The sequence below is a fragment of the Sceloporus occidentalis genome, unplaced genomic scaffold (genome assembly GCF_023333645.1).
Source record: "Sceloporus occidentalis isolate IW3139 unplaced genomic scaffold, rSceOcc1.0.p SCAF_62, whole genome shotgun sequence".
Taxonomy (NCBI): Eukaryota; Metazoa; Chordata; class Lepidosauria; order Squamata; family Phrynosomatidae; genus Sceloporus; species Sceloporus occidentalis.
In genome coordinates, this window is record NW_028317042.1 from 4,596,566 (window position 1) to 4,616,338 (window position 19,773).

Sequence of the window (19,773 nt, forward strand, 5' to 3'; positions counted from 1 at the left end):
TATGTTGAAACCAGCCCATCATCTTGTTCTGTAGTTCTGGAAGCATGCCTGCGATGTTGAGAGCAGGAATCTGGCGTGAGATTATTGTATAAATACACTCCCAGTAGTAATGGGCTCTTTAAGCGAGGTTACTCAAGAAACTAAAAGGTCAAGTTTCTAGCGTACGGTCTTGTTGTGTAACTAGCGTGTCTGCCCCTGAGTCACAGGGGTTTTACCCCAATCACGGGGTACATAAGCACATTCTCAGGGGCTCTCGTTTCTTAAATGTAATATCTGGGAGCTCTGTGGGTAGACCTGGAGGCTCCAGAGACCAGAGATGATTATTGGGCCGCTGGGGCAGCGTTTGATCTCCAGGTGGAGATGAGTATTGTCTGGCTTTCAGGTCATGAGTGGCAACGCCTTGCCAAGTCAGCCCCTCCACGCCTTCCTCCCAGGTTGGGGGAGACCTCTGGGGGACCAGCCCTGTAGCGTTCCCAGGTATGTTCATGTTCTCCTCTGACTTGATCTATCCATCCTATTTGTGCTTTATTCACTTGTATTCCGCCCCTGCTTGAATACAAATGCCTCAAAGTAATGGATTTCGTAAGGGCCGTTATCGGAACCATTTGGTTGTCGCTTTTAGCAGATTTACTACAAGGAAGTCTTTATGGACTACTTAAGTATTCAAAGAGACTTGGAGGGGGGGTCATATATAACCTTCCCATGTATAGTTAGTTCTAACTGCTGTGTTCCAGGTGCTTTGAATATACCGAGTTGTGTAACAGAGCCCCCAAAAAAGTTAACCCCCCCCATGCTCATAATCTAAAATTATTAATCATCTGTTTTCCATTCCTCCTTTTTGTAGGTTGCACAAACTTTGGAAAAGCCTGCAAATAAAGACCCAAATGGGGCACTTTTGAAAAAGGTTAAGGTGTTGGAACATCAGAGGACAGAGGTAATTTCCGTAGTATTTTTTGTTATTTCTGTAACATCCAACACTTATTTGAGTCTGTTAGGATTGTATGTTTACTGTTAAAACACTTAAGCCAACGTAATGTGTTTACACATCAAAGCCTTCCCATTCTGTATGATTATTCCTCCCCGTTAAGTTATCCCTAACTTTGTTCAGTTGTAGATTGGTTCAGGCAGCCTGGAGAAAACGTGAACGCAGAAAGTTGATCAGATACTAATGGTTCTAACATGCAGTCACTGGCAAAATATTTCCTAAACGTGTAAGCACAAGCAATACATTAGCTTCTACGTTAAGAGCTATGTGAAGGCCATAGTGCCTTCAGAAAGAGAATGTGTTGTAATCACTGATATGATTATACTTCGAATCAGCAAAGTAATAGGGAGATTAAGGAGATAACAGAGGATCCCCTTAAAAAAACAAAACTTTTGTTCCCTACCATGATCTCCTATTACTAAGAGCAGAATAATCCGTGGATTACGTGTAGTACAACGACTGTGTGTCCTGATGCTTTCATTCATGTCTCTTTCAGCTTCTGGAAGTAAATAAACAATGGGACCACCAGTTTCGCTCCATGAAGCTTCAGTACGAGGAGAAGGTATCTATGTAACTCCGGATGGACCCTTTCTTGCCCTCTTCTGTAGAGTTGGCTGGATTAGTTAGTTTTAAAATTTTAAATAGACAACAAAACCATAATATACCAAACATTTGATAAAGTGGAATAAACATGCAATAGGGTTCTTGGTATATCACTGATAAAAAAAAATAAATAAAATAAAAATATATATATATATATACTTAACCTCTTAAATCTAGACTTTTCTAAGTAGCATGTAAAAGCACATTTCTGTCGAACCCACAGAAATAGTTATAAAATATATATGCTATTCTGAGAAGTGGTTGTGTATAAAGCTGGTGCACTATAGTATTAGTGAAACTTATTAAATGTTCCTTCTGATTTCGCCACCTTTTTGGTACTTTTGCCGCACTTGCGTTGTATGCATAATCCCCGGTGTCTGTTTTCCCCCGACTCCTGAAAATATCTTCTGCTTTCTTCCATGCAGATCACGTCCCTCCGGCAGAAGCTCTCGCAGGCGCTCAAGGCTGAGCGTGAGCAAGAGGAAGAGAGAGACCGAAAGCAGCGAGATTTTGACCGTAAGCTGCTTCTAGCCAGAGACAAGATCGAAGAGAAGGAGGTAAGACTTCTGCCCCAAACAGCCTCATCAACAATCAGAGCTTCTCATTAATGTGCATTTTCTGTTGTGCATCACCTGAAAAGACATGGACAGAGCCTGGTGCTTTATTCTGCTTTTTTATCAAACTTTCCTTTGTAATCCAGAGACATATTTGGCACCTGGGGCATAGCCTATATTTGCCGACCTCCACACTTCAAAATGTAAAAACACCAACGCTCCCACTCACGCTCTTTCTCACTCACTCTTACTCACACTCGAACTCACATTCTCCACCCACTGCTTCCATGTCCCTGTCTCCTTTCCCGCAGCTCAGCTTCTTGTCTTGCCGCTTCTCCTTCTGTCGTCTTGTCTCCTTCTCCTCCATACCGGCTCCGTTGACCAGGCCTGACGGAGCAATTATTTCATAGGGCCCCCTAAGTACACCACTGCCGGTGTCTGCCAGAGTAATACAGAAATGGAATATCCAGTAATATGACTATTATTTTACTACATGAAACGCCATTTAAATCCAGATGTAAATCTCAGATCACTCCACATATTTGGCCACGGAAATTCTAGATGGAAACACAACTGTTTGAATGGGAATGAAATTGGCATCTTCATCCATTTTTACAATTGGGAACATAACATATGGGAATAGGGTGCTGTAGGCAGGGCTTCTGTGTCGCACATTGATCATAGCTTATGGTTACATAGGGTCATTCTGCATGGACACCTAACCGGTGCAATGTGTTTTCCCTTTAACCCTTCCCAAACTGTTAATTGCTATATTTTGTTCTAGAATAAAATGTCATAATCGTGTTAACATAAATGCAAGAGGCGCATGGGGCAAGACTTTTTGACCGTAATCTACTTCTAGCCAGAGACAAGATCGAATGAAACGTGAAATATTTTGAGAATACTGTTCAAACACATGTCCTTTTGTGTGTCATTTACATGACATTTATATAAAAATATTTATATTCATGCAATGTGTTCATGAAGCGGCAGGCAGTGCAGTTATCTCAATTTTGTGTTTGCGCAACTCTGGGCGAACACTCAAAGTTTATAAAGGAGCTTCTGAGCCTCGAGAGTTGCCCCCCCCCCCCTAGTTCCCCCTGAATTTAATGATTTTACCCCTAGATCTCTGTTGGCGGTAGCCATCCGCTTCTATTACCATCCTACTACAATATATAAAGACCAGTTAGCGGTGCTGCCTAGCATCCTTTAATATTGGCATTTAGTAATCCTTGGGCCACGTGATATAAATGTGATTTGTGTGGAAGGTGTTCTGTATATGAAATAGTTCCAGGGAAGATAATGTGGTTTATAGATCATAATACATTTCGACAGGCAAAGTATTGTTTCCCGTAGACGTCTAAGTGGTGGTGTTCGTAGATTTGGATTAGCTCTTATCTTCAGTCTAGGAGAGGATCGGGAAGAATGGTTCACTTATTGGTACGCTAATACCTGATGGGATTTGTGGCACCTTTTCATGAAATCTGATCTTCACCTATTAAGACATATTTTATTATTTCAGCTGAAATGAATGATTGTAAGGAATGACTGTGTTTGGTAGAGATGTTCCTCATTAAGTTTACAGGAGATGTATGCGGCTGGCTCACCCATCCCTACTTTTCATCGTCTCAGACTTATTTGTTCACAGTTCCCTTGATTAGTTTGTTAATGCGTTCGTTTTGTGGTTACACAGTAACGGTATAGTCCGGTAGAAAAATGTCATTCAGACATTGGTCAAATAATGAGATTACGATCATACCTGGGAACTGGGATTTGACCCAGAGCCTCTAAGTGAATATGTATATGTAGTAATGCCTCTTCCACTGTCACGGTATAGAAAATGCATTTTTCCCGTGCAAAGTTAAGAGCACTTTCTCCTTCTTTCTTCTACACAGGCAGAGATCCAGAGGCTAGAGTCGGAAATAAATGACCTGAAGCAGAAGAATAAGTTTCTTCATGACCATCTAAACTCTGCCAGCAAACAAAGGGAATATCAGGAGCGAGAGATCAGCAGACTGAACAAAGTAATTTATCCTCCAAACGATCTCTATAGGTTGGAGTTCAGAAACAACTAAAGAGCGTTAAGAAACTCTGGGGCTCAAGCGTTTTATTAATCACCCAACAGTGTCTAAGTGCATGTTGGCAGGTGGATACATCATCTTTCTAAAAGTCTACCTGATGCCCCAGTGGTCATCCAACTCTGTAAATCTACTTTGGATGGGTTTTAAAGACTGACAGAATTCTCCCTTGTTTGAAGTCTACCAGACTTAACGCTAAAGACACATACCGTGATCGCTGCAGAATAAACTATGACATCATCATCCGACTAGTCCTCTTTAAGGTGTCAGAGGTCAGCTTGCATGAAAGAAAAATACGTATAGCTTTTCCTTTTTATATAATGAAAGTTTTTTCATATTAGCAAATCTATTTATTTTATTTTTTTTAACAAAGTTAAAAGTTTTTCTATAACAAAGTATACATGTTCCATTCCGCAGACCCTTGAAGATGCTCTCAATTTGCAAGGATCTGCTAAACCCCTTTCGTTTCCTGGATCTACAGACGACACGGCGATCCTCCAGCGCCAGGAACTCGTAATTCAGAACGATATCCTAAAACAGCAGGTATTTTCTTAGTCAAAATATCACTAAGTGGACCTCCTTTGACCTTTTCATAGGTTTTTTTTTTTTTAAATGTTTTGGTGCAGGATGTGTTTTCTTGATTGGTTTCTTTAGCTACTGTTTAACCCATGCTTATGTACCTTAACCTTTCTAAGAAATGTTGACGCATAGAAGTATTTGAACCTTTTTATCTACCTGTAGAGTCCTCTCAGTGTTCCAGCTGTCTTTTCTCCAATACAGATGATCATACATCAAGTTTATGTACTTGGATCATAGTGACTAAAACCTTGGCACAGCAACAAAGCATCTATTCATCTCTCTAAATTGAGTTTAAAAGCCCCTGAGTTTCTATGGCAGTCATGTTTTATGATTGATTTGTTTATCTTTCTGAGGAGTCCGGTTCTCTAGATTTCTATCAGGCACACTTAGCCTTTGCGTTTCCAAATGCCATCATGCAGTGAATTACCCAAGAAAAGCATTAAAGAACAATTATTACCCTATTAGAGATTGTATTGATGAAGTTGGACATAAACGGGACATAATCCATAAAGCGTCCTTGGAAAAGTGAAGGCCAATTTACATTAAACTGTGATGGCCAACACAGGCAGTTTAGGAGCATTTATTACCGAAGCCAGATGCCAAAATGTGAAAGTATCCAAATGGGGAGTAGAACAAGTTACATTCCTTGATGTTATATCATTTCCTTGATCCCTTTATTTCCCTTCATGGAATCCCCTGGCTAAAGGGTGACTGGGATAAGTTGACTAATATAGGTTGGACCCCAGGACTACATCTGTCCCATCCAGCACAGAAGAAGTAGGACAATAAAGTATCTGGTTATAACCACCTGGGTTGTCTAATATTCATAATATGTTGCTCGTTGATGCTTTCTTCATAACAAGCCTCTTTTAGTATAAGTAAATGACATCTTCGTTCACCTATGCTGAAGTCTACTAGCCCATCACTGCCATGGGATCGGGCAAAATATGTTCCTCCATCTTTTGCTAAGGTGAAGACCTAACAAAATCCCAAGGTCATAAGATTGAGATGTGAAACATCGAACCCCCAAAAACCTTACAGGTAGTTCATGCCGTCTGATATACATGTTGGCAATCATGTAACTTGCTCCATGTTCCACCTTGTGTGTTTGAAGGTTGAAATATTTGAAGAAGACTTCCAGAAGGAACGGAGAGACAGGGAGAGAATGAATGAAGAAAAAGAGGAGCTGAAGAAGCAGCTAGTGGAACTGAAAAGCCAGCTGGATGAAGTTAACAGTGAGGTATAAAATGTTACTCGAAGGTCTAAGCTAACTTCTGTCTTAAATTTGAACATGGCAGCTAGGATCTTTGTCATTAGTTGAAAACTAATGGAAGTGAAACTTTACAAGGTGGCAAAATATTTGCGATGTCACACATGGCCTTTTGTCTAGGGTGGCTTCTAGATTAAAAGTTGCCAGCCCTCATGTGTAACTGGCTGGAAAAGGATAATATTTTAATATCTTCTCTTTTTTCAGTTGCGAGCATGCCAGGATGACTTAGAAAAAGCAAAGGAAAATTCAAGGCAGCAGGTACTTCTGTTGTGACTATTTAGCTGTAGGAAGATTTTGCTTAATCAGGAGGCCTTTTATAGCACAATCATTCTTAAACTCCCAGATCATTCCATGCTTTCATGCCGTGGCGATAAAAATCCTTTCTCTAGGAGTTTAATACAGTACAAAAGGAGCAGAGAGCAAATTAACAAGCAATGTTTTTGCACGTAATTGTTTTACATACTCTATTCCCTCCTCGGCGGAGGGTTTTATTTTATGAGGCACAAGTGTATCCAGTTTTGGAGCAAATTCCTTGATTTAAGCTATAAAGGACTTTTTCTTGGAAATGCACCAAAATCTGAGCTTTTGCAGAATTTCAGCAGGTTTTTGTTGATCAATGACTTAACAAGACGTGATGCCTTCTTCAAGAATAAAGTCACCAAAATCAGGAATCTGCACTCACTCCCCACAGGAACTCAGGTGCTTAGCTGTGCCAGGAAGGGCCAGCTCCCCAATAAATCAAAATAGAAAAAGGCTCCAGGCACTCATGGGTTCCATCAGGCAGATTTATTGGAAGAGACGACCAACAACGTTTCGACCTCACGATGAGGTCTTTATCAAGTTGACCACACAAGTAAAAAGTAAAAGTTTAAATAGCACACATCAATAAATGGATAGCCAATCAAAAGACCGATCTGATCTAACACCATGTGTAATATAATTGATAATCATGTATTAACATAAGTAAATATTCAAAAGTATACATCGCATAATAAATAAATGATACTTGCAGATGTTAAAAGAAACCAGTGACAAATAAAGAAGTATATTAAGATCCATATGTATTAAATAACCAAAGAGAATACATCAAGTATGTGCAATCAGTGTCTGTAATAGACACCTACAGAGATTTAACTAGTGCAGTTCCATGTAAACACAATCAGTATTAATACTCCAAAAAAAGTGTGAATTAAATCAAACCAAACAACCAAATCGGCAAAAGCAAATATGCTGATTAAAGTAAGAAAAAAGGCAAACATTTGTCAGCACTAAAGCGTGGTGATGTTCTGCGCATGCTCATTCCATGCATGCGCAAGAGCATTATCTCTGATAAAATAGTGCAGGTGTATTTCTAAAGTGCAATAGCATTACCAAGTGCATGTATCATCAGATCGCCATCTGTTATCGTAAAGACCAAACAAATAGTAAAAACGATCTATTGTGAAGGAATAAATAGTTATGACACATATTGTGAATAAAACAAATAAAAGTCACTGGTTCTTATAAAAAAACTTGAATATTTACAAAAACCAAAAATGGCAAAGTCATCATAAATTATATTAATATACAATGGTATGTTATAATGCGACACAATCAAATAAAGTACAAAGTAGGTATAAAATGTAACCAATTCTAAAAAAGTTAAGTGCATTGATAATAGAGGTCAGCGAAAAAGTGTAACACATTCAGTGATGTATTTTAGAGAGGAAAAAGTTTTATTTTGCACAAAATCCCTTAAAGTGACACAGTGCTATTAAACTATCAATGAGATCATGTGAATTATGAGGGTCTGAAACTAATATAAGACGACATCAGCACATATAGAACAAAGAGTAAAGAAGTTGAATCTAAAAAGAAAAAAGAAAAAGAGAATAAAAATTGATCATAAAAAATGAAAAATAAAGAAAAAAACATAAATTTTAAATAAAATCAAATAAGAGGCATCAAGTCAAATTCATAATTAAGACCCCTAGGAAAGATGGTATCCAATTCTTTAATCCAAAACGCCTCCCTATATAATAAGCATAGACCCTATAACAGATGACTTGCCAGTGCATAGAATTTTTTTCAAAAAATACTTTTAGTTTTAAATTACGCAAGAACCTTAAAAAATCAATGTCCAAATCTAGACGATTGGAAGTATATGAAGGAGAAAAGTACAGACCTTTACCCAAAAGTGACAGTTCATCAGAAGAGAGTTCAATGTCAGATAAATATATTATTGGAATTTCTTCCTTTTCGATGCTCCTTTCTTCTGTGTCCATAATGGGGGTAATTTCATGTTTTTTCTTATATCTTCTGCCCCTTCTGATTCTTCGCTTGATTCCCCCCTAAACAGGGGGGTAGTGGCTAAAGAAGAAGAGGAGGTGCTGGGCTGTTCTGAAGTCCTGTTCATCCGTGATCCATCCATTCTTTTCATACTGGGTTTCTCTTTAAGAGGATCTCTTCTGAAATGACGTTTATTGCGGAAATTATCCTGTATTCCAGTCTGTCTTTGCCATCTATAGACATGCCCATTTTTGTAATCCTCAAGGTCTCTCTGGAATTTGTCACGTTTCTTATTTTCAGTCTCCCTTCTCAACATTTGTATATTCCTCTCCAATTTATTTTTAGCATTTATTAATTCATCACCTTTTAGGATGGTTGATAATTCCGATTCCAATCTAGCACATTCTTTTTTAGTTTCTGTTATAGTCTCTCTCAGAAATTCAAGATTCAGGAGTATCCAATCAGTTGAGCATAAGCATTATTCAAGAATAAACACATATGTGTGGGGTCATGCGCTCCAAACATAAACAAATGTGTAAAGGCAGCGTATGATGTGTCTTGGATTTTTTATTTCATAGTACCCTTTCTAAAATAATGCTGCTTACCTGCCTGAGTTTGATTTGCAAGTAATCTTTCAATACTGTAATTAACCCTAAAACATTAATGAACTCCATACAAATAACGTAAGGACTCTGAATCAAAGGCTGATGATTCACCGTGCCCACTTTATGCACCAGGACATCATTGTCTCGAGGCTGCCTCAACTATAGGGACATGCTGGGTAGGAGTAAGCTGCAGGGGACCCTGGCCCCAGCAAATATTGTAGACTTTCATGAGATGGGCCAAAAATTATGCTATCCCTGCTTACGTTTCATTTCCTTTTTGCTCTCTTCCAGACCACAGGAGAGAGATACATTGCTGACCCACTCATTGCGCAGATATGTCCTCCTTACCATTATCCGTACAGTCCTGGCATAATGTATCCAAGATTTGAGGATTGGCAAATCCGCTACCCGCCCCCCATTATTCCCTCAGAAAACAGCCAGGATCTACCAAATGTTCCTCCAGTAAGTTCTTGTTTTCTCCCTTATCTCGGTTTGTCATTCTTTATGAGCGGATCCAGCTGATTTCACAGTTCTTTCTTTACAGCCAGCGTATCAGTGGAGAGTATCGAACACGGCTCCCAGAAGCCCCCACCGCAAGGGGTCAAAGAAGAAGGAAACTGGTGAGTGATACCCGTGTATATTCACATTAGTCTGCTAATTAGCAATACTGTATATCTGCATTAGTCTACGTTGTGATTGATACTAATCAATTAATCTACCCCATAAGCAAATGTGAGTATTTTAGGTGGGCTCAGTGCAGGCTATGGGGCTTTGCAGAGAATATTTCAACTCCTTCCCTGGTGAACTTCTTCTGTGGGAAGTGCCGAGTTGATCCTGCATAATGCATTGTTAATGGGGAGATCTCTTTAGTTTTAGGGATTTAAATTTTTTTTTAGGGATTTAAATGTTTGCTTGTAATTAAAAACTGGGGTAAGTAATGCCTGGCCTCATACTTTTGTGCTGGACTAATATTTATTTATACGCATATTAATGTATTTTGGCCAAAGCACAAATTCTCACTCGCCTTTCTATATTTTAGATGTTCCTGCTGGTGCCGCTCAAAGACCAACTTGAACCAGTATAACAAAGACCAGGGCTTTCTCTGCAATTAAACAAATGCCAGCAGGTCTGGTATCTTGCCTTGTACCTTGCTTTTGAACCCAAGGTGCTGAATTACCTCCGAAATGACTCCCCACTCCGAGTGAGCTGAAATAAAGGATGTTGGATCAGACCTGAAAATGGTGGCTTTTGTTCCTGAACAAGACAATCCCTGGATAAATACCTACAGATTAATTTGTACTATGTCTGGACTTTTATGTAATTCTGGGACTTTAATATCTGGATAATATGCAGAATAGGTATTGAAAAGTCAATCCAGATCCACAGAAACTATCCATGATTTTCCACTAACCCGCAAAGTGGGAGGCTGATTCAGAATCCGCTGAGTAGCGTGTAATCGCGCTCTTGACACGTATGTCCGATTACCTTATGTTATTTGTGCTGGAATATAATACTAACATTTTGTGCCACTGATGTAGATGCTCTAGCAGCTGTGAACATGTTTACAACACATCCTGAGCTTTTGCAGTGACAAGGCTATAGAGCGGGGACTTGTGATGTTCTAGTGTCCAGGCGAGAAGGGATGGGTGCGCTGTACCATAGAGATGAAGCTGGCAGGATTAGCAGCTGTTTGGCACAGTACAGTGTATAATTTCTTCTCCTATTTCCCATGTATCGGTCATGTTCACATTTTGCCCATGTATGCTTTCACCGCCGCTGCCCACTGATTCAGGTGTTGCTTCAGTAGATCTTAATAAGTTGGAACGATATCTGGGAACTTCCCAAGGTAGGACACCCAAAGCACTTCCTGTTCTGGGGAACTTCTTCATGTGGGGACATGGCTAGCCCTGTATGGAGGCAGTGATCACTGGACAAGGGGCAGGACCAGCTGCATGAGGGGCGGAGCTGGAAGGCTAGGCCCAGTACCCTTTACATAAACTAGAAGTGGCCTTGGCCAAATGTCTCTTCCCTGCCTAGAGAAAAGGTGACCTGGAGACCAGGGGGAAGCAACCCAGAGTATGGGTGTAATAACCATCACCTTTCCTGTTATAGCTATGGTATAAATGGACAGACATTCTTCTGGTGCACCTAAGGACATGTTCTACCTGTAACCCTCACTCTCCAATGGATAAAAAACACAGTTTTGCGGATGGAGCATACTAGTGGTTAGAGCAAGTGGTCGTGTAGGCAAGTAAGGAATATTCATTATGGGGAATCTGTCCCTACAGGCTTGAAAAATAGCTTCAAGTTCTTGTAGGGTACAATCTAATATCTTTCCATGAATGCGTGGTTATGCTGTATTGGCCAAGACTCAATGTTTTGGATAGTAACGGTCTTTAGGTGGAACAACTTATGGTTGCATCTACCTTGTGCTGTGCTGGACCGGGTTCCTGTGAAATATATGTGAAAGGTTTAGGCTTGAGTCTGATATGGTGATGGTAAATTGGCACGTAGCAGCTCCAAACTCCTGCCAGGGGAGAAAGGCCACAGGCAAAAATTTGGTTCTGTGATCCCGGCTGGAAGTTAGGCTTCATGGACCTTCTGGTGTAGAATGTTATCTGCAGGGGGCGTGCTTGTTGAAGGCATATCTATGGATGTCTCTATCTATGGATGTCTCTATATCTATAGATGTACTTAAGGGGAAAAAAGTGCTGAATGTAACAAAATTGTCACAATTTAGCACACACAATACATAGAATATTTTTACATGTTTTTTTCATTATTAGTAATATTGCATATTAATATGTCGGTGGGGCAGTGCACTTCTGTTATGTTATTAGCCTTATATTGATGATGGTGATCTTTGTGGATATTTTTGTTTTTTGATGTCTTGAAAGTCACAGACGTTATAATTATAACATGTTGTATTTAAGCTTGGTTTAAAATAATGCAGCTGTTTTATAGTGTGCCTGGAAGCGATGGTTACTTGTGTGCTTGCAGAGGATCTATTGCCTTTCCCTTATCCAAATGTTTGACCACTGAGTGCACTTACCTATGTAACAATGTTTACAGATTAAAATAAACAATATACACATGTATATATAAAAAAAAAAATCCCTATGTGGACATCATGGGAACATACATCCATTTTCAGGATCTGCATGATTATTCCTCCCCATGATCTCTCAATTCTTTCGAATTGTGGGTAAAGAGAAGTGATGGGGAAACTCGGTTCAGGAAATTGATAATGCTGATTCTGCCACCTTCTTCCACAGATACCGCCTTTCTTGAGATAAAATAGTTCCTCATTTTAAAAATACATATCCCCAACACGATATGAAGACAAATAAAAAGTGAAGGCTGTTGAGAGTTTTAAAGTACTTAGGAAAAGTTTGAAACCAGACCTTTCCTGTAAGGGATATCGTTGGATGCCATGTTCTGACTGCCTACCAATATAGCCGAGATATGCGCAATAGTAAATCTTAAAACCCGACATGGACAGGAGAAGATAAATCCATATCCCGTCATCACATTGTCTTAGACCGTTACTCCTCCCCGTGGACCATAAGGTGACAGTCTTCATTTCAGAAGAGAAAGGAGATGATTGACAGGGTGTCGCAATCTGCCAATTACTTCATATTTCACTCTTGAATCCGTCTACTATCTGTACCGAGTTAGAATTCGGGTTTTTTACAGAAAAAAGAATCTGTACCATCTTTGGGTTCTCTTACTTCTCTTCCTGTATCCAATCTGTTCTCTTTATTTTCTGCACCACATCTCTGTATTTTAGGTTCTGCGACCTCTGTATTTTAGTCTCACCTCGTTGCAGGTGCCTCTGTGATAACATCAGCTTAGTCATATCCTTCTGCAAAATTACTCTAAAGAAGCTCCTTTGTCGGCTTTATCTATCGAGTAAAATCCATAAAATATATAAAATCCGTGATTCATTTATAATAAGCCAATGCTTATGCGTATTTTAACTTTTCCCCCGCAATGAGTTACTAAGAAATAATAAAATTCCCTTTTTTTAAAAGAAAAAATTTCTGTAAGAGATTGAAAAATAATCAAAGAATAAGAGAAATACATAGTATACACCTGTAATTTGACTAATTAGTGACTGGGAAAATAAGTTTAAGATAAAAAGAAAAAAAGAGATTAGGTTGTTAGAGCTGGTCCTGTAGCTCTCTTCTGTAAGAGGTTAATGGGTGTTATAGTACTTATTGCACCCTGTGTACATCATGTATTAATTATACATTATGTGTAAAAAGAGACCATGGTTCAGAGTTTGAGATTTTTCACTATAGCAACAAATTAAATTTTCCTCCTGATTGCATCATTCTAATTGTTCCCATGGCGATAAAGCCACTTTTTAAATAAAATACGTAACCTCCACTGTATCGTCTGTGTCTCATTTATTTAGCCAATGGCACCAAGTTACATCTCATGGGCTTGCATGGTGGCCGTCGTTTAATCTTTTTTTTTTCCTTAAAGGTTAATAAAGACATTGAAATGAAGGCAGCCTGACATGCTTTTTGTCTTCACATTCATATGCAAACGATAAAGAGAAGAGGTTGTTGGTGGAGCTTTAAAGGTGGACCTGACATTTTTAACACACCGTATGGTAGTTTAATATATAATATATCTAAGATTTGTATTTTGTGAAGAAGAAAATGCATCCTATCATGTGGATGCTCTGCCTTCCTCTTGGCTGTGAAGAAAAGCCTTTTTAAAAGCTTGTACATAAATGAAATGGGAAATAAGTATTGGTAAATGCAACCCCTTTTTATAATGTTAATGATTTTGCGTGTGTAATTTTCATTACAGACCCTTTCGCCCGTCAGTCATTGCACAGCCACAGGTATGTTTTCCCAAATCAAGACTTTTATTGATAATCAGCATAGGTTAAATTTACTTCTACAGATGAAGAAGCAAGCGAGAGACTTGGACAGCTCTATGGATCAGATCCCAGATCAGCACAACAGCTGGAATGCACTAAAACAGCCATTGCACCCATTACTGGTTTCCAGACATGTCCCACACTTGCGTGCTTTTAGACTTGTCCTTCATACAAATGGGATCCAAGGCTAACCACAGCCTGGCGCTCGCTACTTGGACACAACACAGGATAGAGCAGAAGCAATCTGCCATGTGAATTAAATGAAGTGATGGAAATGGTCTACTTGTGGTCTCTTCCTAGCATCAGGAGGCTTTGTTGAGTTTGCTGGGATTTCATTAGGAAAATAATATCTTTCCTCACTTGAGAGACGGGTGTACGGGGATGCCAACGTCTCAATGGCCGGCCATCAGGTCCCACCAGGAACTTTTCGAAGTTCCACTTCACATCAGTTGTCTTGATGTTGTCCCAAAAAAGGCGGTTCAGTGGATTGCCCAAAGCATCACCGACTGGTGGGCAGGAATTCTGTGAAAAGGTTAAAACAAGATCGGTCTGGATTACCGCAGTACGCTTACGCAGTACACAAAGACACATCCCGTCTATACACTAGCATTAAATTATACACATTATGCTAATTACATTAAGAACTCCATGCAACAAAGGACTGGTAACCATATACGTAAAGCCATTTTTTTCATGAAAGCATTAGAAATTGAAAATGCATATTGGCAAGTTTAGGGTCACATTTTTGTATACCTTGAGAAATGTGTATATCTTTTGTTCTTTCTTCCCGTTCACGTCACCCTTTTCAAACAACTGGAAATTTGGCACAAAGCCTCCACCGGGACGCACATGTCTATCGGAGTAATTAAAGAGAAAGAGCAGATGACAATATTCAGTTTGAAATAAAAAAAAAAAATGCAAGATTTTTTATTTGAGTTTTAGCTGTAAAATTTGAAACCACGAATGCAAATTGGAAGCTGATTTAGATAGATAATTGGAAACTTCAGGGGTCTGGCCGTGTTATTCAAAGTGTAATTCTTGGGGGGGGGGCTGCTTTATATGGAAATGTATCCAAATGAACACCCAAATCTAATTTACTTAACAGTGAAATCTGCATTTTCTTGCTGTAAGAAAAATAAATAATCCTGTGCTGAACATAAAAGGTAACTTCCAGGAACGATATGCAACTGGCCGTGATCTAGAAAGAAATTTACCTGAACAAGCAGACATTAAGTAGGCAGTTTGGGTGCATATTTTTCTTCCTCAAATGCATAACTTTACATTTTTTAACACTGAACCATGGCTACCATGTCTCTTCCTGGTCTCACTGCAGGTCGTGTCCTGCTTGAAATAGCAGTTGCTTCTAATCTGTAACTTACTTTAATCCCAGTGGAATTTCTTCATTAGATCCTGGTTCTTGAAGTCCAAATTGGTTACATGGAAATCCCAAAATGACAAACCCATTTTGCCCTAGTTCTTCTTGTAGTGCATTCAGTTCTGCAAGCGGGGGAAATTATAAAACGATTCAGTAATACCAAAAAATAAATGGATTTAACCAGTAAATTTCCATTGGACCATCAATAAAACTTGTTTCTACAACTCCAAAAGATCAGCTTTCAACATCATGCGTCCTAGTAAAAGGCATTACTACGGCTCACCTGCCTTGCATGATCTATATAAAGGCGTGACAATTTACTTTAAAAATAATGTAAAGCTTAAGGAATTCCATGTCTGCATTTTAGTGTTAAATGTTTATATACCAACTGCCTGTAAAAATAAAATTATGGTATTAAATGTTACAGATTAAATTAAATACAGGGTCCCTCCTTCACGAATACATATGTTTTCCTTCTTATTGACAGAAATAAGTAGAGGATCTGATATGTTGCTTTAAGCGCTCTGGATGGAGAGCCCATAAAGTATTGTACATTGGATTATTTTCTGCTTCCTTGACCTTTAACTATAATAACATCCTCTGTACTATAGATAAATAAGGGGGGGGGGGGTCATCAGCTGCAAGGTCGATGTTCTGATGATTTTCACTGTACAAACACAAAATTGGGTGGCCCAACCCCAAATGTACACAAACTTAAGAAAAACATTGACGTATATTGGTACTTATTTGTACAGTAATTATATCAGAACTGCAGATGAGCCTAGTCGTTTGCTCTGTCCAGTCCTAGCCCACTCCTTTGTCCTGGCCCTTCATACCCAATGTCAACCCAAACCCATTTAGAGATTCCATATGACATTCCCAAGTATGCATGTTCTTTATTAATGACTGAGGTACTTTACCACCCAAGCATTCTATATAATGATGTTTGAAGTTACTGTTAAAGTCTTCAAACATCTACAGTTGAGAATAAAACCATTTGGAAATAAGGGTCAAACATACCCAAGCTAATATCTAAGATTTATAAGACCTTGTTATCATTGCATCTAGTCTTAATTGTGGGGATATGCAGGGCTGCCATGTGGAATCCTAATCTATCCCTGGACACATGATCTATATGCAAGTCTAGTACGGTATAACTTTTTATTCTAGAACAACATATTTGCCCATGAAGAGATGGTACTGATGGCCAAGGCTCTGCATTTGAAATTACATCTCTAGACCTCAACAATAATGGTGAATTTACCATTCCATTAAAATGTCCAGGAGGGAGACGACCTAGAACATTCTTTTTCTAGGGGCATCTAATGAGGATAATGATAACCACTTCGAGAAAATATCTTGGTTTAATATTACTATGTCCATGAAAAGAAACCTTTTTCCAGCTACTTGAGTTAGTCCCTTACCTAAGTACTGCATGGTGAGTCCTCAGTATGTAGCTACATTCACAAAGAGAATCATCTTCCCCTCGTACTGACTGAAGGGGATATAGTGACTCCCATCCAGACTGAGGGCTCCATATTCATAGACGGACCCAGTCTTGGATCTGTCACAGTCAACCTAAAATAAAACAAAAGAAAAGTCTGTACCAGATATTCTTCTAGTCTTCAAAACACCACGTGGACAAATCTAAAGAGAAGAACTTCCTTGTTTGGTTATGTCTATCTACATGTTTAGTGTATATGCAATTATTACTATTGTTAACTAAAATATAAAAAGTTGGAACTGTAAGCGAAGAAAATGACTGAGCTCAAGATGGAAAAAGAAAGAAGAAAACGAGAAAAGGCATTGTTCATAGGTATAGAACATATATGGTGCTTGAGAAAAAAGCCTGAACAAATATCTAGTTCTGAAATGATAGGGTGGGATGACATGAATTATGGGACTGTAGGAACAGAAATGGGCATGAAGAAGAAGGAGCCACTTGAAACAGAGCACTTCTTAACCAAGTGTGGCCCAGTCTCAAATCCTCATGAAGTTGTGGGCCAAACTATGTTTTAAGTGAAGTTCAGAATGAGTTGACTGAAAGCTCATTGTAAATAGAAAGGCTTTAGTACAGATTATGGAATGTGTAAGAATGTGAAGTCTACGTGAGATGTTTAGTTATTGGGGTAAACTCATATACTATTACCCTCCATGTACATGTAATATATAAACAATCAGCAGCTGAACAATCATGGAGTGATAACTAAATGAGGAAGGGTAATCGTGCAGATCTTGAGAATAGGGACTTAGTGTTGCGGCTCATTTGGTATAAAGATAAGGTGAAGTTATAATACATTATATGTGTTGCTCGTTTTAATCTGAAAAAAAAACATTCCAGAGCATTACAGAAATGCAGAATTCATAATTTGAGAAATGTGACAGATCAGTTTTTACATAGAAAAATATAGTAAGCTAATTGCTTCTAAGTGAACTGTATCCTTGTTGACCTTCCTCATCTGTCATCATTGTGTACATAGCAATTGAGAAAGACAATATGAACCACAGTCACTCAACATATTTCCTAAATAGGGACATAAAAAGGATTCTATAGAACAATGAAACATTCACAATGCTCTTTCACAATGATAAAACTGGACAACCGTAACAGTGTGACGAAAGCTAAATTCAGCAGAAAGAAACATTCTAGAGAAAGCTATATGATTCTCCGGGACAAGCCGGCTGAAATCCACTCATGGTCCTCGCTGATTTTCCTTACTGTGTTAACTCATTCCAGATGGTGTTTGGATCGTTTCATAGACAAGTTAACCAGGAGTCAAAAATCAAAAGAACTCATCATGTCTTGTGACAAGCAGGGTGACAGTTGTAAAGATCAGAATGCAAACAGGATGATACGGTGGATGTTCTGTTCTCCATTAGATACTTAGTAGCTCATTGTAGAAACAAGCAACATTGGTCATACTGTATTTGCTCGATTATAAGACGACCCTGATTATAAGACGACCCCCCAAAATCTGAATATTAATTTAGGAAAAAAAGAAAAAGCCTGAATATAAGACGACCCTATAGGAAAAAAACATTTTTGGGCCATTTTGGGCCTCTTTGATGGAAACATTTCTCCCCATATCTCCTCTTCCTCATTATCTACCCTATCTCTCCTCTTTCTCTCTCTCCTCTTTCTCTCTCCATTTTCTTACTCTCTCTCCATCTCTTACCTTTCACCAGGTCTGTTCCTACAGACATCTGTTTCCGTGCTCTATTGCCGTGCTGAGCGTCGGGATATGGCATCACATCTTGGCGCTCAGTATCAATAGCCAGCACACTTTTGCAAGGGAACAGTAGAACTGACCCCGCACTCCCTTTATGTTGGGCCGATTTAAACGAAATAACCGGTGAGTCGGAAACCGGCCACGTCCTACAACAGAAGCCTTGGCGTGCCCATTGTGACACGCGTGCCATAGGCTCGTCATCACTGACTTATAGTGCTGCTATGCAGTATGTAGAATGTATAAAGACCTAAAAAAAATGTATCGTGAAAAAATACTGATATGACATCTTTAAATTCCAGTAAGTCTGTTCAAAACGTGCCCTTTTAGCAGAGTCCATTTGGAGAGCAATATTGGCAAACCGTGTGTCGTATTAGGCAGTTTCCCAGTGTGTGGCCACGTCACACGTTTAAATTAATTTATAACCAGGAGTATTACCTGTTACCATAAATTAAATTATTATTTAATATCAAGCAAATTAGACTCCTGGCAACATTAGTGTTGTTTTTTTTCTAGTATGTTCCTGTACTAAAAGTAATTTAAAACAAAAAGATAAATAACAATGTGACAACGGCAGCGGGGATATTTAAATACATCCGCATCTTGTGTTATTGACCTTAATAACGCCCTAAGGCAAAGATGATTAATTAAAACTCTCAAATATATTCTTTTACACGGGTTAATCAATAACGACCGACGTAACTGTCATCAAGTAAACACACTGGGAACACTGCAATGTTAGAACATCATTAAAGCTAGTATAGAATAACCATCTATGTTGTAGATGATGTGAATTTGTTTTCTTGAGAGATATATTACACATCTGTCCATGTTAACTTTCGATCTAGAGGGTTAAAAATCTTACAGTTGCCCCATCCATTATCCTTATCAGTACAGTTTGTTAAATGGTAACATTTTTTTTGGATTGCGGACATTCCACAAACATATCATATAATACCTGCCGCTAGCTGTTATAAGGCACTAAGAACAGGAAACTAAATGTATAAAGAATCTGTTTAACCCTTTACAGACACTTGTAATGTGTCTCATGCATATTGTTTACGGAGACATTATATATATATATATAGAACCAAGAGAATGTGGATTTCTTATATAGAGATCTGTACATTCAGTCTATATAAGGGGTTTGTATATCATAATGATGCATTCATAAATATTATTTGTTGCATGTCATCATCAAAGCGAATTATGTATTAGAGGCTATTTAGTTCTTACCCACTTCTGCTGGTCATTTTCATTCTGCGCCTGGCTAAAGGCACCCAGAAAGCAGGACAGGGTGAAGAGCCGTAGCACCCCACTTTTGACCCCCAT

The 19,773-nt window shown here is 38.8% G+C and overlaps 1 protein-coding gene and 1 pseudogene across 1 annotated transcript in view; one reads left to right on the forward strand and one right to left on the reverse strand.

Moving 5' to 3' along the window:
* LOC149287333 (TNFAIP3-interacting protein 1-like) overlaps positions 1-13,996 on the forward strand; it is a 40,129-nt gene extending 26,133 nt beyond the window's left edge. Inside the window, exons 8-17 of the mRNA XM_089493033.1 lie at positions 845-934; positions 1,482-1,547; positions 2,014-2,145; positions 4,038-4,166; positions 4,638-4,763; positions 5,914-6,039; positions 6,274-6,327; positions 9,234-9,404; positions 9,487-9,562; positions 13,863-13,996. Coding sequence (XP_089349159.1) covers positions 845-934; positions 1,482-1,547; positions 2,014-2,145; positions 4,038-4,166; positions 4,638-4,763; positions 5,914-6,039; positions 6,274-6,327; positions 9,234-9,404; positions 9,487-9,562; positions 13,863-13,996 — 1,104 coding nt within the window. The remainder of the gene's footprint in view (positions 1-844; positions 935-1,481; positions 1,548-2,013; positions 2,146-4,037; positions 4,167-4,637; positions 4,764-5,913; positions 6,040-6,273; positions 6,328-9,233; positions 9,405-9,486; positions 9,563-13,862) is intronic.
* Positions 13,997-14,118: 122 nt separating this feature from the next.
* On the reverse strand, positions 14,119-19,773 carry LOC149287334 (glutathione peroxidase 3-like; annotated as a pseudogene).